Source organism: Apteryx mantelli, chromosome 2, assembly GCF_036417845.1.
Source record: "Apteryx mantelli isolate bAptMan1 chromosome 2, bAptMan1.hap1, whole genome shotgun sequence".
NCBI classification, from domain to species: Eukaryota; Metazoa; Chordata; class Aves; order Apterygiformes; family Apterygidae; genus Apteryx; species Apteryx mantelli.
The window spans coordinates 84,953,486-84,979,386 of NC_089979.1; the positions used below are offsets into that span (position 1 = coordinate 84,953,486).

The 25,901-nt window shown below is 36.4% G+C and overlaps 1 protein-coding gene across 3 annotated transcripts in view; it reads left to right on the forward strand.

The window, feature by feature from the left end:
- CDH12 (cadherin 12) overlaps positions 1-25,901 on the forward strand; it is a 235,344-nt gene that overhangs the window by 158,222 nt on the left and 51,221 nt on the right. For all 3 annotated transcript variants that reach the window (XM_067290983.1, XM_067290982.1, XM_067290984.1), the window contains exons 5-6: positions 2,463-2,630; positions 22,294-22,481. In XM_067290983.1, the coding sequence (XP_067147084.1) occupies positions 2,463-2,630; positions 22,294-22,481 (356 nt within the window). The remainder of the gene's footprint in view (positions 1-2,462; positions 2,631-22,293; positions 22,482-25,901) is intronic.

Sequence of the window (25,901 nt, forward strand, 5' to 3'; positions counted from 1 at the left end):
ATTAGATATCAATGTTTTCTTTGCAAAGAAAAAAAAGTCAAAATTTCTCAGTTCTGGGTCAAACAATTTTTACTGTAAAATCTTAAAGTAAGGGAGTTTAATAACACTCAGAACAGTATTACATGCATATAAGACCTGTACATTAGAGTAAGTCTTCAAGTTCAAAGTTCATATATTCTTTGTGAAGCTGAAGTTGGATTACCAAAGTCTGCAGTCCTTTATTTCCCAGGGATTTTTTATCACCATTTTATTTTTATCCTTTGCTGTGGTTAACTAACTTTAAATCATCTTTGTCCCATCCATACGAACTGATGGTTTTGGTAGAAATAGCGGTTTTCATCTATGCTTTTGAAATAGAACAGATAGTGAAGGGAAAATTGCCTATGAACTGTTAGACAGGAAAATTATTCTCATTGATATTTTTTTACTAGAGACAGATTTCTTACAGAAAAAATATGGAATACCTTTATACTTCCAGATGGGAAAAACAGTGGGTGACTGAGCACTTTACTGCTAGACTGATAGCTAATTCTTCATTTTCTGGGGACCATTAGGAATATTTCTAACTGAGAAAACCACTCAATAGTACCTAAAACTGTTACACAAAAATCAGATGAACTGCATCTCCTGCTCACAACATGCTATCTCTCCAGGTCAGGGTTTTTTTTTTTTTTTTTTTTTTAATCTTCTATGATGTTTTGCTAGTGTAACAAGGGCAATTCATTCTCATAGCTCTTTTATTCTTAGAATAAGCATACCAAGAATGTTATAAAATACTGTGGAATGTACCCTCTCCACAATGTAAAAACATGGATTAAGAGCTTTAAGAGGAGACCTAGTAATATTCATCCTGTTTGCAAGAGGATTTTTTTCATGAATATCACTTTCTACTTAAATTCTTAATGATTCTACTGTTGTCATGATACCTGTTGCCATGATATCACTAATTTTTTTGGTATATTAGTCCAACTTTACAAACATGCATGTTCCTAAATTTTTACAGTCATGGTGTTTTAAAATTCAAGATTTCTGTGTAGAACAAACAAAACATTGAAGAACACTGTTTTAAAAAACTCAAAGTGCACTGTTGCTCTATGTAAATGTTCTTAATTACTTCAAATATTTGTGATTCATATTCCAGATCTATGCAGTACAGTAAATGCCATGCTGAGATAGAAAATAATAGTTATTATTAATTGTTGTTATCATAATCAGTGTTACAAGTGGAGAGAATGGAAAAGCCTTACTGTTATACAATTCAATTTAATAGGAATTTTTGATAAGCTCCATAAACGGAAAATTTAGGTCAAAGTTATTTCTAGACTCGAACAAGTACTGTAAGCTAATGGTTCCTATTCTTGTTAACATACCAGCTGTTAGTTGCCAGAAAAATAAGAATGAGCCTTAAAGCTTGTTTATTATCATTCCAGCTCCATTATAATGCTGGGGAAAAAGACTACTTTTAAAACCAAACAGGTTAATACTGAAAAAGAGTGTGTTCTAAAATAATAATAACCTAAAGGAGAAGAATGCCTTTCCAACTGGTTTATTTTATAATTATGCATGCTACCTGCATTAGCCTGTTTGCACTAAGCCATTTGCTGAAAACTATTGCTGGATTTGTAGCATTTTACAATATAGCATGCACTTGTAAAATTTTGACGAAGTAATATATCTTTTTCTATATGTTCGGTTTTAAGAGAAAGGCTTGTGTGCCCAAAATCTTGTAGCTTTTTACAACTTCATCAGCTAATCAAATGATCAGCATTACTTCCCTCTCTCTGCAAATCTTGCTTTTATCATACACTTTTCTAACATATCAGGAGGGAGATTATGGCATACCTATTTAGACTGAAGTCACCAAAGATTAAGAGCCATCCGACTAATGCCTTACTAGGATATTGATTACATTTTACATTACTTTAAGAAAGTACCTGAACTTTTTCACTGTATCTAGGTGCTATGGCGAGCAAACTTCATCAAATAAGGGAGAACCTTCTAATAAAGACCTCCTTTAGTACAGAATGAGAGGAACTTAACTGTGATGGCAAGTGATTCATCTGAAACAGATAAAGATAAGTCTCTGAAATACTAATGGTGACCAAACATCTTGTCTTACATTGTCTGAGTCTGCACAACACAGCTTTCTTTGGTCCTGATGTGGCAAACCGATAACCTTGCCTTTCACATCTCTAGTGAAAATGCACTGCTCTCATCATGCTCAATGAAGGTGATTCATGTCCTGATCTAATCACGTAGCAGTCATTCTGAGTTGTTGAATAGCAAATAAGTATAGAGCAGTTTTGAAAGACCCAAGTGATGATTGATTTGTGTTTCTATGTGAGCTACTCTCTGATCAATTCTGTAGGAGGTCTGTCCAAGAGATCCGTATTAAAATATAGTAGTAGGCAATCATAGCCCTTTGTTTATTTTTTCTTTCTCTTTCCCCTTTTTTCTCCTAGGTGTAATAAGAACAGCTTTGCCAAATATGGACAGAGAAGTTAAAGAACAATATCAAGTTCTTATCCAAGCCAAGGACATGGGAGGACAGCTGGGAGGATTAGCTGGTACTACCACTGTAAACATTACTCTCACAGATGTCAATGACAACCCACCCAGATTTCCTAAGAGTATGTAGTATTCTAAATGCATTAACTTTCAAATAAGCATGACTTAAAGTATTAAAGCAAGAAATTATTTAAATAAGTATTAGGGATCTACAAAGAAGAACTGTATATGATGAAAAAATATAGAATATACAGTTGTTGTTTTTTCAAGAATATAAAGCTCTATTTACAACTGTGAGTTCTGAATTTTTAAAAGGCAATACATCACCATTTTGGAGGGCCAGCCTCAGGCTGAGAGTTCATTTCATTTACACTTTAAAATGATTTGGGAAATAATATTTTGTCAAGGGAAAGTAGATATCCTCTTCAAATGATGGATAGTTCTAACCTGAGACTTCCAGGCACCAAAGACAGAACTGGCTCATGATAAACATTGCTGTTATGATAAGCAGGTGCAAATCTTTTACACATCTTGGCCAAGAAGATTAAATCTGTCCTTGAAAATACTTACAGCCTCAAAATTGTGATCATTCACTGACAATTTATATCACTTTATATCAATTAGTCTAAATGAGGCTTTTCAGAAATATGCTAATTTAAAGTCTTGTAGTCTGTGTATGATTAGCAGAAGGATCATTTACATTTACAGCACTCCTTCAAATTTACTGAAGTTCTGTATGTTTCATAGGTTTGAAATACAGACACTGATCAAGCATAAAGTCTGATAACTATGGCAAAACAATTAGCTGCTAAAAGTTGTTACTAAGGCAAATTCATATTATAACATTTGTGATTTGTGTGAATTTACAGTGAGAGCATGGCAGCTTTATACTTCTTTGTATGTCTTTCCTTGTGCATGCATTGTAATCCTGCTTTTTGTATTATAAATGGTCCTTAGGTACCAAACCATACCTGACAATTCACAATTTTCTCTCATGTATAAATTCTTATTCTTCCTTTCTTCAGTATGAAAATATGTTGCATTTCTGCAGGAATATAAGAATGACCATGCTAAGACAAAGATCCACCTGGCCCGATATTCTGTCTCCTTCAGTGTGATCTAGAAGATATATATAAGGCATATATCCATATAACACATACTCCAGAATGCTTCCTCAGTTTCTAATAATTTTTGGCTCAGATGGTGTCTTGGTATTCAATAACCCTCAATGGATTTTTGTTCTAGCAAGTTGCCCAGTTGCTTTGTAACCCATGTAAAATTCCAGAGTCCATGACATCCTAGTTCCAGAGATTACTTATATATGGCAAACAGCTTCCTTTTGTTTTGAATCCATCCCTACACATCTACATACATGTTGACTACTGCATGGAATTCAGAAAGTTATGTAAAATATGACCTTTATTTAGAAAAGCTGTGTTAAGTTTTCTTTGATATTATCCATACAAATATTATCTGATATTATTTATGTATCCACTAATTCTGCTCTTACTAATTTGCCCTGTGCATGTCAGGTATATCCATCTTTAGTTCCCCAGAACTCCCTGAAAACCTTTGAAAAAAAAAGAAAAAAAATCAGTGTTATATTAGCACCTCCAAGTCTTCATGTGCCAGGGTGTTTTTACATAAGACATTACACATCATAATAGTTCAGTTATTTCATTCTTCAGGCTCTTGGGTGAATACCATCTAGTCCCAATGATTTGTTACTGTTTTAACTATTCATTCCACAGTGGCTTCTGTAGCTAATTTAACCTTCTCTCATAGATCTCCCCTTAAGAAGAGTTCCAGGGTAGAAAAATTTCAAAGCTTTTCTACGCTGAACACAAAGAAAAGAATGAATTCAGCTTTACATCTGCGATCATATTTTCTCTGAGCACTTCTGTAACTTGATTTTGGGTTGGCCCTACACACCCCCTCTCAGACTTTCGCCTCTAGATGTGTTAAAAGACATTTCTTATTAGCTTATATACCAGAGTTTTACTCAAACTCATTATTGGTCTTCCTTACTGTGCTTTTATAGTTAAAGCAGATTTTATAGTTCTTTCTATTGTCTTCACTCAGACACAACTTAATGTTTTTGAAAGATAAGGTCTTGCTTTTAATAGCCATGTTGTTTATTCTTACTGACTTGCTTTTCCATAGGTGCCAAATATTTGCTTTGTGCCTCCAAAATGGTGTCCCTAAACAGCATCCACACCACCTGCAGCGATTTAACTCTCTCAGCTATCTCATTCAGATTCTTTATGACAATATTCCTCAGTTTTATTTATTTCCACTTTTTTATTTAACTGAATACAACCATCATGTAGTTTGGGCTCTTATTGCTCCTGCACAGATATTGAATCAAAACTCATTATGATTGCTGTAAAATTTGGGTGAACTAGAGAACTCTTCCTGACTAGCTAGTGTTAACACTGTTCTCTTCTTCAAGTCTGATTTGACCTAGAGCTTCTTTTAACGCATATCATTATTCCTCCACTGATAAGGCCTACTTTGCCTTTCATGTATATTTTGCTCTTTGGTATTGGACTGTCTCACTGACTTTGCTCTTTTCATCAGATTTCTAACATGCCTATTACGCTGATAGCCTTGTTTAACATTGGGCATTAAAGCAAGCCGTACAAGTTCCCTTTTTTAAACTTCTGGCATTATATTGTTGCTTTCTTTCTTCTCACTACTGGACCCTATTTAGATTGTTTTCTGTTTGATCTACCTTTTCTGCATTTCCTTCTTGACTACCATTGTCTTTTCTAACATTCTTTAGTGAAAAATGCAGAATTATGGTGACTGCACCCTTTACTTTAACTGTGTGCTTTTCTGCACCTGCCAATTTTCCTGAACTCTTCAGCTGGAATCACAATGGTGATTCCATTTTGCTGACGATACAAAACTGGGAGGAGTGGCCGATACGCCAGAGGGCTGTGCTGCCATTCAGAGAGACCTGGACAGGCTGGAGAGGTGGGCAGAGAGGAACCTCATGAAGTTCAACAAAGGCAAGTGCAGGGTCCTGCACCTGGGGAGGAATAACCCCATGCACCAGTACAGGCTGGGGGTTGACCTGCTGGAAAGCAGCTCTGCGGAGAAGGACCTGGGAGTGCTGGTGGACACCAAGTTAAGCATGAGGCAGCAATGTGCCCTTGTGGCCAAGAAGGCCAATGGTATCCTGGGGTGCATCGGGAAGAGTGTTGCCAGCAGGAAGAGGGAGGTGATCCTCCCCCTCTACTCAGCCCTGGTTAGGCCACATCTGGAGTGCTGTGTCCAGTTCTGGGCTCCCCAGTGCAAGAGGGATGTGGCACTACTGGAGCAAGTCCAGCAAAGGGCTACAAAGATGATTAGGGGACTGGAGCATCTCTCTTATGAGGAAAGGCTGAGAGAGCTTGGCCTGTTTAGCTTGGAGAAGAGAAGGCTGAGAGGAGATCTTATCAACGTGTACAAGTATCTGAAGGGAGGGTGTCGAGAAGATGGGACCAGACTCTTTTCAGTGGTGCTGAGTGACAGGACGCGAGGCAATGGGCACAAGCTAAAACACAGACGCTTCCATCTGAACATGAGGAAAAACTTCTTCACTGTGAGGGTGACAGAGCACTGGAACAGGTTGCCCCGAGAGGTGGTGGAGTCTCCTTCTCTGGAGATCTTCAAAACGCGCCTGGATGCAATCCTGTGCAATGTGCTCTAGGTGACCCTGCTTGATCAGGGGAGTTGGACTAGATGATCTCCAGAGGTCCCTTCCAACCTCAGCGATTCTGTGATTCTGTGATTCAATCTAATCACATAGGAAACTTTCTAAGCTTTCTGAAGCCTGGTTTTCTTATGGTTGAAATGAATTTTACGGCTTTTATACAGACATCCTTTCTTCAGCAAGTGTCCCTAGTTGCCAGTAATGTGAATCCCTGCTCCTTACACCTCTTTCTCAGCTAGGCATTAAAACTTTGCCCCTCCATCTTTCTCTCCCCAGTTGTACACAGTGAGACAATTTCGGACTATGCTACTCCGGTTGTCTTCATCTTCAGTTTCTTACCTACCAACCTAAATTTTGCCTCCAAGACTGCTGTCCGGTCTTACACTATTCTGTCAGAACTCACATGGACTATAACCACTGGTTCTTCCTTGTGTTTTCTAACAGCCTGTCAAAACACTTGTGAGGAACTCCACCTCTGCTCCACAGGGGAATCATCACAGAGGGTCTCTTTGAAGTAATGTCCCCACTGTCTTTATGCTCAATGTTCAAAGCACCCCCCATTGCAATCTGTCTGCTCCTCTCAGCTGGAATCCCTTCTGCAAGGAGGTTATCACAGGTGCAAGAGGAAATCTTACAATCTCCTGAAAATTGAAAAATTCAGTGCGTTGGCAAGCTCTTTGGTGCCAGTGCTCTTTCCTGTGTCTGATTTTCAGTTGTACACTTGACTTCCTTTGCTGTTAGGGGCTTTAGTCATTTTCTATTTCATTGCATACCTTCATCTACTAGAGTGTTACAGAAAATATACTAGTCTCACATATGTCAGAAAATTTTCATGAAACAGAGAAATCATGGGATATATTTTCCTCTTTGAAAAAGATGATAGACTTGAGGTCTCATTTCATGCATGGACTGTATTTACGACTTTTTTATCCAATCATTGCTATGAAGGAGCAAAAAACCCAAGAGACCAAGTTTGTTCTCTGCTTTGCACAGGAGTAGAGTTGAAAACCTTTTCGTTCTATTATATCAAGTGTCGCAGAAGCCAAAGTATAGCAGTGGATCTCAACAAAACAGAAGAGAATAATATCTGAGGTGCATGTCGATATTGGAAGTAATAAACATTTAGCATGGCTCACAGGCTTAAATGTCAGTTTGGGTGCCCCAGTGCATTGCAACATGTTTAATCAAGGCAGACAGTCAACTGACATATTCCCTTTTTTGTGAACATATTACAGAGGACATAGATTGTGGTAAACTAAGGATTTCTGCTTAATCAGAATAGTGATAACAAAAATCCTGGTGAATGGGGAATTACTCAGCCAGTCCCAAATGATTAAGTGGTATGTGAGATAGTGTATAGCATGCCCGAAATTCATAGAGCCACCCTGTTAATTGCAGATACTGACAAAAATAATTAGTAGGAAAAAAAAGTTGAGTATGAATTTTATTTCAAATATTGTAATTTTACTTAGTTTGGGTTTGCTTTTTGAAAACATTGCCATGAATCAGAATTACTGCTTGTTAGGGAATGGAGTTGATCATCTGCTTGACCACCATAGCTAAAAGGATATTTATACATGATTTTAGTTTAAGTGAAAAATAAGCCTTTAAAGTCAGGTCCTGGTAGGTCCCAAGTTCAGGCCTGGCAAGACCTAGAGAGTCCTTATTGTTCTTAGCTGGGTTGAGGCCTCCAGTATCATGTCACTGGCCAACAAAGCCAGCAAGTGCAAGTACAGACTTAAAAAAGGGAATAAAGTTCCATTAGCATTAGCCAGTGCTGGGTAGATGTTTCTGTGTTACATAATCAGGATTGCAGTTTCCCAAAGTGCTTATGCCAAAGATGCCGTGCCCCAGATTATCTTATAGAATAAAAAGATATCCATTATAACAATAAAGTTTAAACTTATTTTCTGAACTCAGTCAAGATGAAAAAAAAATTCACAGCAGAAGTGGGAGAGTGTATATTATTAATGCTTAGAAGAAACTACAATGATAAATAATGCATTACTAGCTTTCCAAAAAATTCTAGCATGGAACACCTTCATCTCATTGAGGGTCCTTTAAGGAGACAGGCAGGTTTGAGTGGGATATCAGATTACAGTGATGAAAAGCCATCAACTATCCTGCCAAACACAGGATTTTTTATTTAGTACCTCTGCTTTTAAACACAGTCATCAGGGAACTCCCACCTTGTACGTTTCTCAGTAATGAGGAGATGCCTGTGTAACAACAAGGAAACCTCTAAATATCACATATTTCTGATTGAGTTGTTTGACCTGCAGGTATCTCTTGGCCCACATTTCGGAAAACTAAGAAACTTCAGAAAACTGATATTTTCATAATAACTACAAGGAAAAATAGATTCCAATTACTTCTTAGTAGAAATGTATTTCCATGAGGATTCTATATGTCTGTCTTGCCTGACTCATTAAGACACTGCTTTTCTGAATTACTGCGCACGTTTCATTACTGAAGATGGAACTTGTTTGTAAACGTTAAAATAACTGTTTCATAGCAAAACTTGATTCTTGCAGAAAAAAAATTAAGGAAAGGAGTGAAAGAAAATGTACTTTTTATATAATAGTAGCAATGTTTAAGCAATTAAATGAAAATTTGGCATAACACAACATTGCTTTTGAACAGAGAAGACTGGATAAAAGCTGTTTATCTGTAGGCATGCATCCTGGTTCAGAAGGGACCTGATGGCTTTTCTTTCTCAGCTACTCGTGTACATGATAACTGGTTAAGTAAAAAGACAATTCAGCAAATCCTTCTTGGAAGCTAATGGGCTAACTCTTAACGCGTCAAGTGTTAGACAATTCTGAGCTAGCCGCAAGGACAGTTGTGGCTTGTTTCCAACTCTTAAAATAAGCTTCAAGAAAGGATGGATGGATTATATTTACTTCAGCATTTAAATGACAAAAGCTTTATAATTAGTTGGTATAAATTATACATTATAGAATCAAACCAATTAAGTGAAGTGGTTGATTCATATTTTGTAAGGTTATTGTGCTTCAGTTTTCCTGTCTCTTTCTTTTGTTCACTGATGACAGAGTGACTGTGAAAGCAATTTAGAGAAATAAAATCTTATATGCAGAGCAATAAAGGCACATAGGAAGGGTCTTAGTCAAAGAAATACTATGACTTTTTATTTTAATATGGCATAAATATACTTTTTACAGGATAAATCCCTGATACAGAAGAAATGTCATTAAATTTTAAAGTGTATATAGTTTTTATTTTGATATTAGCGAAGAAAAGACCATTCTCAAGTGTCTTATGAATTCAGATTAGTTGGTTTATTTTTAAGGTGTTCACATTCCCTTATTTTATATTTTTTATTGAACAGAACTATTTGGCTAAAGATGCATTTTATAATATCATTTCCAGCCCACTAGAGGACTCATTATTGTAGGGCAATGATTGAAAAATAGTTTTAATGTGAGTAAAATGAAATAAGGATTAGACCCTATACTTTAACTTTATCTACCTGTATTATTTAATTTTATCTAACATTGGCTTTAAGATAACAGCTCTCTGATGGTCAGAAACCATCCTCTCAGGGCTGTTTGGTGACCACATTATAAAATGTTTGGAAGGCTCCAGAGCTATGACTAACCATCACAAGGGTGAGGTTTTCCTATCATTAGTCTTTCCAGAAGTATCCCAGTGAAAGCCATCAAGATTGCTTGCACAGAAAAAGGATGGCTAACAAAAATGCTAACATGCTTGGAAATAGGAAAGGAACTATTCATCTTTCTGGTAATGATACCTTAAATAATACGAGGTTGAAGGACTGGTCCTAAGACCTGCACTTCATCTCCCTGTTAGTGTATTAGAAACGTGGCAGCTAATTGGATTGGGATTTCAAAAGTAGATGGTGCAATCTATTTTGTAGAATTTATTAATTGGAGAGAGCAGGGCAGAGGAAACAACAATCTTAAAGTGGAAAGGAAAAGGAAAAGTCAGCAAATATAGAAAAGTAAACAAAACTGATAATTTACAAACTGGAAAAAATATTGTTCATCAATGCAATTTTAGTAATTTCACTTCCAGAAAAAAACAGCCTTATAAAAGAGAGCTAAGCTGTTTTCCTTCAGTCATATAGCCATTGCTATATGCTGTTTGAGCGATGTATTGTCTAGATGATCACTTTTGCAATTATGAAATTAGGAAAAGAGGTTGCAAATCATTACCCTTTAGAAAGCATCAGTTTTCGGCAGTTATTTGTGGGTTTGCACTATATTTTAAAGGTCTTACTTTCAAGTATTAAAAATTGTAGAACTACAACTATTTTGAAAGAAAAAAAGCAAATGCTGATCATAGAATAAACTGCCTATACATACATACTCATACACACTCTATGAAATGAAAATTCTCATCGTTATTATTTACTTTTATGTTCAATTATCTCTAGGAAGGCTGCTATATCACAGAAATTGCACACACACTATTTAACAAGGTGTGTATAAAAGCGTATATAAAAAAGCATATATAAAAGCAAGTCAGTTTGTTCATTCAGTAAATTAAATATAACAGATTCCACTCATGTGGCTTTGTATCTGTCTTGCTCAGATTTCATTAGAGATTTGGGTTCACATGCAGAGTGCACATAAAAGGCCTTCTGGTCCACATGAAATGATAGCAACAAAACTCTTTTAACCCACTGCTTTGGATGAGTGTAGTCAAGCTCCTTCTTTAAACCACACATCTACTGGCCTATGAGAAAGAAGTTCCTCAAATGATGGTGTCTGCCTTAAAAGATTTCAGAAGAATGCAACACTGATCACCCCCAGCAGTAAAATAGACATCTACAGAAACCCTGGAGAGGACCGTGTGATTAGCTAATTTTTTTGTTCGATAACCTAAAAAATTAAAATAATAAAAACAGAGGTTGTGATTCAAAATAAGAAGACAGGTTATCTCCTCTGTACTTTGACAATTTGCTAGAAAAGTTGCTTGGGTAAGGTAAGGTTCAGAGCTCCTATCTGCCTAATTAAGAATTTGAGACAAGCGGATCCAGCTTTCTGGGAAGTTATTCTACCTACTGGGTTTTAGCTAGGGGAGGACGGCTTTCTGTGAAGCTCCTGTTAAAAGTTGTTGTGCTTTGAATACAACCCTTGTACATTCCTTGGCTCTCAGAATGAAAATGAGTCTATCCTCTATTGATTAAAGCATTTGCCTGGCAGACAAGATGCGCTAATTCAGTTCCGGCAGCTAATTACTTATTTTATACCAAATGGGAGCTACTTACACAAGACAGGTAGACAGATTCATTGCAGACTAGCCTACAGCCAGTGATTAGGTGGGAGACCAAGTCAAAGCCTGCTCTGAATCAGAAAGGGAGGGAAGTTTGAAACCTGGTCTACTCCATCTTTTGTTCATTTTCAAACCACTAAGACAAAAAGGAAAAAAGCACCAGCTCCTTATCTTTACAGGTTTTGTAAATCAAGCTTCAATCTTTTAACATCCAGTCAGAAAATATTAGGTGAGTCCAATTTATCCATTTATCTGTGATTTCTGAATACAATAAAATTTCATTTTTTGAGGTGAACACATATCTTAATCAGCCACTTCAAGGAGTGATGGGAGACAGGAATGCAGAGGTCATTATAGGTTTAGATTTTAATACCTGGGAGTCACTTAACAATAGCTATGACACCAACAAAACAGTAGTCAAATCAGTACGTGCTTGAATAAATATTTGCAAATTGTATTTGCCCAGTGTTCGCACAGGAATCAGGGGAGGACATGGAAAACTTCAGTCCAGATTCCTTCCAAGTCTCATATCTCCATACTATCAACATCTCCTTCGCTTTCCTCCCCATGCTGTCTTACCTTACATCCAACATATACTCGCCTCCCTTACCCTAAAAGAGACAAATTTATCCTTGACCACACCTTTATTTTTTAACTGCAGTGTAGCCATCTCCTCCCCCTCCTCCCTAAATTTTTTGTTCCTTAAAATGCCCTTTGTTGACTCACTTCCAGCTTTGAGTCTCACCACATTTTGCTATACTGAGCTCCTGGGTCTTCACCATCCCAGATAAACTCTTTACAGCTCTGTCTTGCTTGACTTGTCCACTACACCATTATCACAATGACCCTTTCCTGTTGTTTCCATTTGAGCAGCCCATGTTAGCCACATGTTGGCCAGCTAGTCATATAAATGCCTCTGTATTTTTTTTTCCTACTCCAGCACTTAATCAATGTGATTATAGATATTTTTATATAGACTAAAAGAACAGTTTGGGGGAGTATTTCCATGATATGCTGCAAAATGGTTAAGAACGTGTACATTTTCAGTACTGTAATGTGAAAGTATCTCTAAGAAAAAAAATACTTAGAGTTATTTGCTCTAAGTACTGGTGTTGCTACAGCTGTGGTGGTCAAGGTGTGCAACAGCCCATTTTATTTTGCTTGTGTAGACCTAAAGAAGTATTTGTATGGTGAAAAGCTTTCCTGAAAAAAAAATTGCTCTTTGCCTACATTGCTTATATATGCTTGGCTTTGTTTAGTAGAAATAACTGTAGTAGTAAAATTAAGCATGTATGCAAATATTTGCAGGATTGGGGCTTTTGGTCATTGTGTATGGACTAGGTCTTGTCACATGCTTGAGCAGGATTTGATACATCAAGGACCCCATTTGATTTGCCACCTTCGACTGTTCTATTATAAATGGTGTTTAGTAACCGTATACTGCTTGTACTAACAATTATGTGTCTCAGAAACTTTGCTAGATTAGCCTTTGTATTATAGTTGGGAAAGAAGTACAAGATTTTGGTGAATTTGCTTTACAATGAGTTTTGCTAGTGTGTTTGTGTATTTATTTACATTTTACCAAGAATACTTGAGTCCAGAGCACAAAACGTATTTTCCTTGCAGTTTCATATTATGAGCAGTGATGACTACCAATGACTATTGTGACTAACTGGTGACTATTATTTTCTTTACTTGCATCTATACTACTAAACAGTGTCAGGAAACTTTCCTGGATACTTAAATCGTCTGTACTGTTAAACTATTATAACAATCCCTGGCACGGTTTTGGCCTACACCAAATAAAGCTTTCTCAGACAAATTTGGGGCACATGGGAGAATTGGGACAGATCAGGAGCTACTCTGTGTAGTAGAGAGTGGTTCCTACTCTCTTCACTTTCCATGAAGCTGACCTATTTTGCTGTGGGCAAGAGAATTTAATAACATGGAAATAGGCTGTTCTATATTGGCTGGCTTCCATGTCACAGAATATAGCTGGCTACATGAAACTTCCTTATACAGATGTAGGTTTTTGAGCCTGTGCTTTGCTACTGAGGCCATGCAGCCCACCTTTACTCACAGCATCTGACAGTGATGTAGGTATCTGTTACTATTTGTGTGTGTGTAACATAAAGGATGAGTTTACATAAAGTTCAGCATCTCTTCAGCTTTTTATTTATAATTATGCCAACTTTTTCCAACTTTTCTCTTACTCCTTTTCATATCAGAATTCCTCAAACACTTTCACTAAGAGCGGATATGACCCAGAAAGTGGATGTAGTCTCAGTTAAAGCTCCTTAGAAAGCTCTTTAGGTATGGTAGTTGTCACTGTGGCTTGATCTTGATCATAAAACATCTTAAAGAGTGAAACATTCTATTGAAACTGAACAATGACCCCAAACCCACTGAAGCATAACATTAAAAAACTTGAGAATTAAAGTGGGGAGAGAAATATTCAGTTACTATAGAATCTCAAGAACATTAAATGTTCAGTAAATTTTATGTCTGCCACACTCATATTGTTGCTGATCTTTTTAACTTTCTCAAGAATACACAAAGAGCAAAGGCTGTTCTTAGAAGACTGTTTGGAGTACTGGCTGAATGGAATAAAACCTCTTTAAGGCACTAAACAGAGAGACTGAGCCCTCAGCTGCAAAGCAGAGCAAGTAAACCAAAAAAAAGAAAAAAAAAAGTTTCTTGGTATTATTCCATAAGCAAACAAAATATAGATAATTCATCAATACGTAAAATGTAATAGTCTGACAGCTCCATAAAAGCAATAGTCCAAGAAATACAAACGATGACAATAGTGGTTAGAAGTTAAATATTATCTATTGATCATAAAATACTCTTGTTAGTCTGCACTTATCCATTTTCTTTCCCCCTCCAACATCAGTTTTAAGTGGTATTTGATCATTAACAGCAACTTTTATGTGTCAGGATTTTTTAAATATTTTATTATCATAGTAGATTATTATTATTAACAATTATATTTTACATCTGCTGCCTTCTGGATAGAAGGTGAAAACAAAAATGTTTCATAGAAATTCAACATCCTTTGGCAGAAAACATGACATTCATTCTGCCCCAGTGTGTTTTCTGTAGGGAGTAGTGAAGAAATTATTCATTCAAAACACGGGGAGTATTTAGAACGAATGAATGAAATTATCCATGGCAACCTTGGGACTGCTCAAAGGCACTACAAGTCTCCGCTTGCTATCTGATACTGAAGAGTAGCTGGGGCTACAGATTTAACAGCATGGGGTTGCCTTTCAATACCTTAACAGTTGTTTGCAAAATGACTCAGAGACGACAGTGTTTCTTGTTGCATCACTAACATCATTTCTAGCAGCATCTGCCCTGTTCCTGAAGGCCTTCTGTCCAAGTAAGAAATCAACACAGCTGTTCTGCTTCTGAGCATTCGCATGTTTTTTCTGAAAATTTAGAGGCTATGGTGCAACATGAAGTGAAACAGACCATAGGCAATTATCTAATTATTATCTCAACAGATCAATGATTTTCAGAAATACCTAACAACCACAGTTTTAGTCTGATTTTCAGGAGTGTTCACATCTTGTAAAAGTGTTAAATAAGATGTCCATATGTTCAAAAGCACTTGCAACAATCCAAAGGTTCCTTCCTGCTGACAACAGTAGGAGCTGTAGATACTCAGGACATTTGAAAATGTCTTCCATTTGCATATCAAAATGAAAGCTGATGACTATTTAAGTAGAGTCCAAACTATGTATTTAGTAGAGTTTTTGCATTAAGAAAGTCATAAAAAGAAAAATATAATAACAAAAGTTCTCTATAGAAATCCTGTTTTCTCTTGAATTCATGAAGAGTATTTGTTCTCAGTAGCTTCTGCAGCAAATTTGTTCATTTTATAGATATGATAGCCAACACTGTCAAAGAGATGGATCTTTAAGTAAGCACTGACCATCCACAGATTTCATTGCAAATGGAGCAATATTTATATACGGATCTCAAATTTAGACATTTAATTTGGAAGATATAAACATCACTTTGATAAGTCGATTATATTTGCTATAAAGCCTAAGAGACTACAAATGTCAGGCCAGAAGTATCATATTTTTTGCTCTATATCACACTTCAATATTAGGAAAGAAAAGTATTATAAAGAAACTGTATACAGCAAACCACACTTAAAACAAAGAACAGTAATCCATTATTCTCTTGTACTTGATGTTTTTAGATTTATATTGTTTAAAAATTTCATTTTTTGTTTCAAACAGTGCCAACTCAGTGAAGAAAAGTAATGTATTCTTTAGTGAAAAGTGTTTACAGAATAATGTACCCAATGCAATATACATGGATATATGCAAATCAAGGTTTCACAAGCAGTCTTGAGTAATACAGATGTGAAACATGTTTTGTTTAGGTGATTTTAGGCATGTAACTTAGGTGTGATTCAGAGGACTAAAGATAGGAACCTAATTTCCTTAGTCAATGAAGAGAAAAAGATTCTTCCAGTGCAGAAAATTTAGAGTACTTGGCTTAGATCCTAAAGTAAATGGTTTGACCACATTTTTAACAGTGAATGAATTGTAATAAAATCATGTTATTATATTTTGTGCCAAAGTAATAAAGAAAATATGAAAAATCTCCCACAAGATATATAAGAAGCAGAGATATTAAGCAGAGCATTACAAACTCTGCATCCCATCCTTGCCAATATAGTTTCTCATATATCATGCAATTTAAATTTTATGGAGGGAATAAGCGTATTGATTTATTTCATGGTAACAGTGTGATCACCAGAATATTACCAATATGCCTACTTGATAAATGCCAATTACATGCTGTCTGAGATTTTTGGAAAAGGAAAAATATTTTCTTCTGAAAATTTTGTCTATCTGTAAAGCATGCTACATTCTTATAGTTCTTTATAACTACTGCCTAATTTATATAAAAGCATTTGTTTCAAGCTTCTAGAATGTACCAAAACCAATAAAATATAGTTCTCATTCTGTAATAATTACATGACATTCCAGTCTGGGCTTTGTAATTTTTTTTGTTTGATAATAATTTTTCTATCATACATAGTAGACTGGTTATTAGCAGAACAGTTTCTAGTGGAAAAGATTCTTCATTGCTCATGATACATAATGAAGCTGATCATCTAAAACTGCTCTTCCACATAAGTCTTTAGCATCCAGGAAACACATCTTACAAAACATAGTCATATGGACAAAGTTAGACTTTGCACAAATAACCATTTCAGGCACCACCTTGCTCTACAGCAAGACAGAGAAGTGATAATGGTGGTATCTTTCTCATATAGTAATAATGGAATGATTAAAGCAGTCACTCAAGAACTTGATTTAGTCTCCTCAGCTTACCATATCATTTAGGAGAAAGCCTTAATTACAAACATAAGGGAGTTCTAGAAGTGAGCATTTTCTTTGCCACCTATTAAAACTGTGCTACAATACAAAAGACAATTTAAGATTCATGAAACAAAGGCAAGCATCATTCCTGTCTGGGTGTTAAGTTAGCCACTCCTCAAAGTCTTTGGTTCCAAAAATTGCTTCTGGAATCATTTCTACATTGTACTGTTAAATGGAGCATTCTCTGTTGTCTTTGCTGTGCCTGACCCTCTTTGGAAACAGAAGCCGTTGGTCAGAATATCCTCAGCTGAGAAAATGAACTGGCATTTCCCATTGGGCAGGTGCTGTGACTAGGGGGATATTACACTCAGTGGAATTAATCTCAGACATGCAGTAGGAATGTGTATTTTTAGCAAATTGTCTGACAACAGGTTTCAGTGACAAAAAACATCAAATGATTAAGCTGAAATATTTCAATACACAAAAATTATAACACATATGCTGGATTTTTTTTCCTGTAGGGAGGGAAAAAAGATGAGGTCCTCCAAACACTCGGTCTGCTAGCTTACCTGAGGGGCTGATAGGGACTCCTGGCTCTGAAGCTACCAGCTCAGGGAAGCTCCATCATGTGGATTAGTGTAGAGTCAGGCGGAGTCAAACTTGAAAGGCCTCTTACCTCTGCGCATTTTATCCTGAAGAACTGGGGACACCTGAACATACAGGATCTTTGCAGTCTGGGGAGATGTAGGTTTTGGCAGATGAGGACTTTGGAATCTGCAGCAAAGAGCCAGGCATCTTTAAGAATGGGTGGGCTGTATCTAATGAGGCCGTAAACCCTAATTCAGAGCAGTGGGTTCAGGGTTGGAAGAAGCCTTGCTGTAACTGAAGCTTTACTTGCCAATGTGAGTTCATGCCTGACTGTCAACCTCCATCCCTGCATCAGAGCACGTGGTGGTGAAGCACGGCCTTTCTCTTCCCCACACGAGGTCCCAGGCCCCTACATGGCACCGGGGTGCAGCTAAGAGAGGCACAAATACCCATCTTCCCAGCTGTAGGAGCCTGTACATCAGATGCCACTGATTATTAACTGTAGCTGTTGTAACAAATTAAATATATCAGACACCAGATTATATGTACAGTACCCTTCGTTTTGCCTATTACACCAATATTAAAACATATGCAAGTAAGTAAGAACTGTGGATTATTCTTAAACAGGCACAAAACAGTGCCTGTAGAACCTGGCCAGGCACTGCTGAGGCCATTCGGGATAAGTAACTGCCATGCCTTGGTAAGTCAAGATAACAAGTGTTACAGTATTTTTGTTCATTTTGTTGCTAAAGGAACAATTTTCTTTCTTGTCTGCTTGATTTTGAGTTTCAGCTTTGCAAGGTTTGTAATATTACATAATATAGATAATCAGTATTTTTTTTTCTAAAAAATAAAAATTAGAGGTTTTGATTATCTATTTTTTTTAATCATGACTAACTGTAATGCAGTACTTTGGAAGAGGTATTTTAAAGAAGACCTGAAACAAATGTAGGCAAAAAAAAGCAGGGGAAGATAATTTACATGCACACAAGCTTTTTTTTTTTTTTTTGGGGGGGGGGGACAGATTTTAAAAAGTCTGGGATTGATAGCTGTTTGTTTGATGGCCATTATGCATTTAGTCAAAGTCTTTAGATGCTAACCTGGATTACTATTTAATGGTTGTTTTGCTGATATACTGATGGTTTTCATTCGTTATTCTCATCAGAACTGAAAACCTTTTTGGTAAATGCCAGCTTTTCCATAAACTATAAGTGTGCGGAAGCAAAAAAACTTTCTAAGTGAAAATCAAGCCAGAGAAGAACTTCTGAGCCTTAAAAATGAAAACTAATCCAATCATGTCAAAAGAACAGCAAATGTATGCTGAATTTCAGTCAATATCACTGATTACCTGTCACTTACTCATCTTGGATCTCTTCCCACCAAACTCTTTGGAACTATCTTTGTTTTAGAAACTCAGAGGTGGAGTATATTAGTTGTTAGCTCACCTCCATCTCAGTTTCCTGAATGTTTTTGGGGCTGAGTAATAATCCCTATCAGTTGTTTCAGCATAAAGGCTTCAACAGTATCATCACTCATCTCTTTTTATCAACCTTGTTGATACTTCTCAGCCTGGAACTCCAGGGAAGTTTAACAACATGGGTCACAGAGACAGGACCTGCCATAGCCTTTGTGAGGGGATGTCCTCAGTGCCTGTGTTAAGTTAAATAAACACTGACCTTTCTCTAGCTTTGGGATCTGGTTTGTACATCAGTGAAATTTAAGTGTGAATTGTTGCATAAGCTAAATCTGTCACCTGGCACATTAAATTTGGCCTTAAAAATCACCTTTAATGTCTTTTTTTTTAAGATTCTATTTATGGCATCTTGACCAAGTCTTAACCAGGCAATATGCATTGAGCTTTCCTATGTGTAAAAATATTCGGACATGCATGCAACATACATGGCTGAAATCAACAGAAGTGTTGCAGAGTTGCAGAGTTCAGTTTCCTAGTGCAGTCTGAGAAAAGTAAGGGACTTTTCCTTTGGTAAATCCCATATCACTAATCCTTTACAAAAGCCAGCACCAAACTTTGAAAATATTTAGAAGAGTTGTTTGCAACCAGAAGAAAAGATTTTGTGGGCAAAGAAGTCACATGACAGAATCTGCAAAATTTGACAGAAATGTTTGAACAGTGTAATTCGTTGCTGCATGTTTGTCCAGGCTGCTTGTCCCACGATTTCTAGAAGTTGCAAAGAACAAGCTTTTCAGGACCTTTGGGAGTAACAGGCTATTACTCAAGTGTGTTTCAATATAGCTCTACAGTAAATGGAGGTAGGAGTCTATGTAGGCAGAATGGACAATAAAAATTAAATAATGCTAAACAGTCACAGCAAGTCCACAGCAACAGTAGTGTCCTCTAGAAACAGAAAAATAAAATCTACAGAACAATCGTTCTGTTACCTCTCATGTGCAGCATGTATTGATCATTTCAAATGCCTTCTTTTCTTTACAAAGAGTATTTTTGAGAAAAAAAATCATTCTATGCATTATATTATGTTGATTTTTTTTCCTGAGTTGGCGACAATATACATTATTTGTTTTCATTTATTTTATTCTCAAAAGTATGTTGTCAAAATAGCACCATTAAGATCTTCCATATGCTGTGAAGGTACTATTACAGGAGGGTGATGACAGCATAATTACATACTACATCTTCAGAGATCTGACTCTGGCAGAGTTGACAATTACTTCAGAGCTTCAGATTAATCTGAATGACCCCATCTTTATTGCTGCTGAATTTCTGGAAATGACGAAATTCCAAGTCATTGAAAATAACTGTTAGAGGCTAAATAATCTGAAAAGAGCAACGTAGTGTTTCTCTGACTTCATCTAAGCCCGATATGCTTTACAGCTAGGTACAATATTGTATAGAGAAATGTTTGTTTTAATGAATCTGAGTACTCATCAGTTCACTAAGCAAACTAGGCAAAGTTTCAGTATCAACTAGGCAAGGAAGGAAAAATCCATTATCATATGCTCTTACATTTTATGTTCACCCAAATTTGACTGTAGAGAGCAAATACTATGGCAATGAGCTTTGTAATCCAACATAAGTGTCTGTCAAAGACTTGGGCATTAGGGCTAGAACTACATTGAGGAAACATAATAAAGAGATTCAAGTGTAAGAAAAGCCCTCGTGAACCCTTTGTTTTTGCACCTCTTTGGAACAACTTGAGTAGCAGAGACCCAGTAATAAGCATGTTTGTAAGTGACATTAGGTAATAGTACAATCTGTGATTCTATGTCCTATATAATACTTTAAGCTTTTACTCTTTAGTCAGAGTCATTGAAGTACTACTAAAAAATAGCTGAAGTAACACTGCCTTATAATTATTTGCCTCATAGCATTCCTTTCCAGCTGTTAAAACAAGAAGAAGAAGAAAAGTTTCCCTTTGTATGTTCCCTTGGAAAAAAATTGCAAAATGATAATTGCACAACCTTTAGCAGCTCAGTCAATGAATACGACAAAGACACACATGATAATGTCCGGGTGTGGATGCTGACACAAGTGAATTTTGCACACATGGATTTTCTCAAACAAAATAAAGCAAATTTTGCCTTCAGATATACTTTGCATACTGATGGATAGAGGGAGGAAGCAGGAAGAACTAATTTTTTCAGAGATATTCAAAGAAACAATTATGCAGGCACCATAGTCCAAAATAGTGTTTCTAGCTCAGAGAAGAGTAGGTTTGCTCCTAATCTTGCAGTACTACTGTTATTTTTCCTTTTCTCAGAAGCATTACAAAGCTGAAAAAGCTGACACAGCATGCACTGTAAGGAGATAGCAACAAGGAGCTGTGTCTGCTGTTTAATTCATCAGCTGGATGTGAAAGTCATCTATCCTGCTGTTATAGGAGGTGCAACTTCTCAGAGTTTGATTTTGTGAAGTGTGGCTGAACTGCAGCCAGGGGGAAATCTCAGAGGTGCCCCTAATATGCCTCCTACAGGAGACGAAGCTACGCAGGAAAGGCAGACCTTTTAGGCAGCAATGTAATAAGCCAAAGCAAGATGTTATAATCTGAGGCCTGCTGTTGATGTTGTTAAAGTCAAGGCTGATTCAAAGTAGTTCTGACCTTTTTTTTAAAGCTATTTTAATGACTATGTCTAGCATCTTTTCCATATACCTTTTTCCATGAGTGAAACCATTTTGTCCTCACATATCAATAGTTATGCTTATAAAAAATAGGGAAGTCTTGTGTGCTTTTCAGGGTTTTTTTAATTATTATAATTAATAGTAATTAAACTGAAAATAAAAGTGTGCAAAACTAGAAATGCATGTTTACCCCTAAAATTCTAGTAAGAGCACCCTCTAGTGGCTAATATATAAACAGCACTCTTCAATTTCTTCCCATAAGGAATTGTGTATGAAATTTTAATACTGGGTATTACACTAACAGGTGGAAATCCTTGTTCAGTTGAATTTTTCCTTTCAACTACTGTAAAATGGATAGATCTGTTTTCTAAGACAAAATAAAAATAAAAATACAGATACTGAAAACTGTGTTAAAAGTAACTGTTAGAACTGTGTTAGAAGGAGGAAAAGGCTTATAAACACGTACTGTCTATAAGTAGAATTTAATTCCAAAAGAATCAACTGTATGGGTAACATTAAATATAGCTAGACAGACAGATGAACAGACAGATAGATAGACATGACGAGGCCCTTACAGTCACATTAGCCCAATTCTAGAAACTAGGGGAAGTTAGCATGTTCAGTGGGTAAAACATGCATATTTTTTTCTAATCCTCTGTTGTTTTGAACTTATCATCTTAATAGGCTGATTTAAGCCTTTTTTTTTTGGCACAAGCTCCCTACTTTTTATCAGACATACCATGTTATATGTCAAGAAGTCCCAGGAATGACTGTTTACCACTTTCTCACAGGTATCTTCCATTTGAAAGTACCTGAATCCTCGCATGTTGGTTCTGCTGTTGGAAGGATCAGAGCTGTGGATCCTGATTTTGGGAAAAATGCAGAAATTGAGTACAACATAGTTCCAGGAGATGGAGGAAACTTGTTTGAAATCACAACAGATGAGAACAACCAGGAAGGAGTCATCAAACTGAAAAAGGTATGCAGCACAGACCAGGTGTATGAACCTGTCGTTCAAGTGAGAAGTTAAGAGAATTAAATATTGTGTAATTGTACACACACAGTAAATTGTATCTTTGTTAGAATCCACAGTTGCGATCTTAGTCTTAAAAGAAATTGGAATTTTGTGTTTTATTTCATATGCAATCAGGTATGACTTTTCACAAATTACATCACTTTTACTTGTGGAAAAGTAATTCTTAGCTCTGCCTACAAAGTATAATTTCTCTTATATTGGAATTTTTTATACTAAAACCCCATGAAAAAATGGTCCAGTTTGGAATAAAAGAGCAATATTTTATGATTTGGACAATGTATTTCATTTTCACTTCTTAGTATTTTATTTTGATTATTTTGGTTTTATGTTTGATTATTTTAATAATAAAACTGTTGTCCAGTACATTGGTGAAGAGTCCTCACTCAGTGTAAAGGAGGCCCAAATGGCTGCAGACCCACGCATCCTACTTCTGCTCTCCTACTAATGTCCCAACTAGTAGGTTATCAAATGTTCTTATAAGGGAGCATCTCAGCTGCTGATATTGCTGTACTGGGCTAGAATAAGCTCAAGATTACTGAATTTATCAATTTTGTAATTATTTTATGAACCGGGTGATCAAAGTACTCAGCAGGAGATCCAAAGTAGGGACACTCCCATTTTAACCTTAAAGTTGTCTTCTGAACCTCAGCCTTCAGCACAGGTGACAGGTACACCAGTGACCAACTTCTTGAGTAAAAACAAAGCCGAAACATCAGCTAGTTTTTAAAGGCTGGAGTCGCTATATATTACGGACAGTAAACTGTTAAAGGTGTAATTTTGTGTAAACTAAGCACATCTGTGAAACTGAACACCTTTTGAGGGTATGGGAATAATTTCAGGGTCCTGACTGGTATCATAAGAGAGACGGGTGCATAGCTGCTTAGCCCTGTCCAAAAGGAAGGAGTTCTGGACGTGTGTAATAAAACAACTTTTAGGAAATGAGCAACTTGAGTTCCAATAAACTTTAGAATTTAGGTGCTTAAATCTCTCCCCAAATCTGACCTAGATTTATTTTCTAGGATCTAGATTTGCTTTCTATGCATTCTAATGACCAAATTCCTGGCTCCAATCTCTTGATCTGGGAAATAGTAAATTATCGATAGGCACATTAAAAGGCCAGATGATGTCACATCACTTATTCTTTTGCCAGTTTTAGTGACATAAAATGGAAGCTTGGGTACCCATGTGAAGTTATTTGCCAATGAGACATAAATTCAACTCTTCACATGCATCGTTCTTTTGTGACTAAAAGTTTGAATATATTGCTTCCTCTTTGTGTAAACTGGTGAACTGTTTCATTTTTAAAAATCATTCTCATCACCATTTTCCTCCAGGCAGATGATTCAAAAATAAGTGCTTTTGGAACTGTTGCGCTTAGCATCTGCATGTCCCTCAGAGTGCGTTGCCAGTTGGAAATGGTAATGAGTAGGAGCCATTGAAAAATGAATGCTCAGCATCAAGAGTAGGTTTTTGATAGGATTCAGTTCTTCCTCGCTTAGTCCTAAGCCTCAGCTGTGCAATTTGTTTTTATCTGCAGCAATGGAATTGTTCCATATAGTTACACCTAAGTGTATATACATTAGACTGTATATGCAAAAATATTCAAATTGGCAACAAGTCAAATAGGGTACAGGATGCATATAACTTTTGTTACCAGTGAAGACCATCTAAATACAGATTTGCCTGATACAACCATCACAGAGCCAGCACAGACAAAATGCTCAGTCACTTTTGAAAGGGATTTAATATCTAATTGAACCTTTTTTTTTCTGAAAAAATAATAGACACAACCAATTCGATATCCAAATACTTTAGAGTTGCTGATGCTATTTTGCTGTATTTATTTAGTCTTTGAAGTAATAAGATACGGTATATCTGAAATTTTAGGGTGCTTTTACGATAGCTAAAAGATCCTGTAATGAATAAGTCAGTAGATGTTGCCTAATATAAGTGATAGATCTCTGTCACTGAACATGAGGCAAAATAAACAAATTAATCCTAAGCCCTTCTTAATCTTTCTCATCACAAAGCACCTGGGTACAGTGACAGGCTTTGAAGGTCAGTGAACGCCAGCTCTGTTGTATGCAGGACTGCGAAAAGAAGATAAACCCAACATGCAGGTCCTCCAGCAACAAATGCCTTTATCCATACTCTGATCCTTCACATTGCCCTTCACAAAACTTTTCTCAGGGAAAAGCACCGTTCACTAAGCTTTGAATGGTTTAGGCTTTTTAAGACATTTTGGAATTATCCATCAGTCTAAGTTCCTTGCTAGATCCTGGAGTTAAACAAAAGAAATGTGGATTTTTAAAGATACTGTGAACCCAGTTTGTCTTTCATATTCTCTACACTTGTAATAATACACATATATTTTTTTGAATTGTAGTTTTCAAATTTTCAGAAGTGCTGGACATTCACAATTCCACAGACATCTATTAAAATGCATACTACCCACACTGCACAAGTCTGCAATAGGGCTATTCACTTGCCTGCACAGAAGCACCTTCTGAAAAAAAATTGGAGGAAAAAGGACGAGTTGCCAAATTTCACATTACGTGGTGTTCAAAACACTGATTTGTTCAGGGTACATTATGCAAATACTTCAGTTAGGTAGGTACTTAAGTACTTCTTTAATCTGTCTGTGAATGAGTCCGTGAATGAGTAGAGCCAACACTGAGAAGTCTGAATTATAAGTAATCATCAGTCAAAACCCTTAATAAAAATTGTCCTGTGCTTTAAAAACATATTTGCACTTCTTCCTGTATCACAGCATATTCTCACATTGTAAGCACTGCAGTAACTCAGCACTGAGCCATTTCAACCACATCCTTGCACATTTATAAAGCTTGCTTTTGTTTTCCTGAAAAATTTCTTGCAGGCAGAAACTGTCAGTCTCTGCATAGATGCTTTTTTGCTGTTATGCAAAAAGCATGATGCCACCTCTATATCAAAATTAAGAAAAATGAAGTTAGTTTAGTCCCTGGACTAAATTTATTTTTGGTGAAGGATACATTTGCTGACAAAAATTGTACAAGCCAACTGTTCTTTCCAGTGCACTAAGTGAATCAGCAGAGACAAAAGACCATTCTCTGCTTTCACTGATACTAAATGGGCATGACCAGCTAAAGCTGGACAAGGTGCACATCTTAAATCGTCTGTTTATTGGTTGCTAATTTATTTTCAAGCTATGATCCAAAATAAGATTTATTATTACTGTCTTGTACTATATACATATATTAAAAAAAGGAGTCGATTTTCTTACATGCTGCCAATCAAACGATCATAATGCCATTTAGCACCACTGTGTGGTTAGTACTGTAATAGCTTCCTCTCTGTCTCTCAAAAAAAGGGAAAATAATGTCA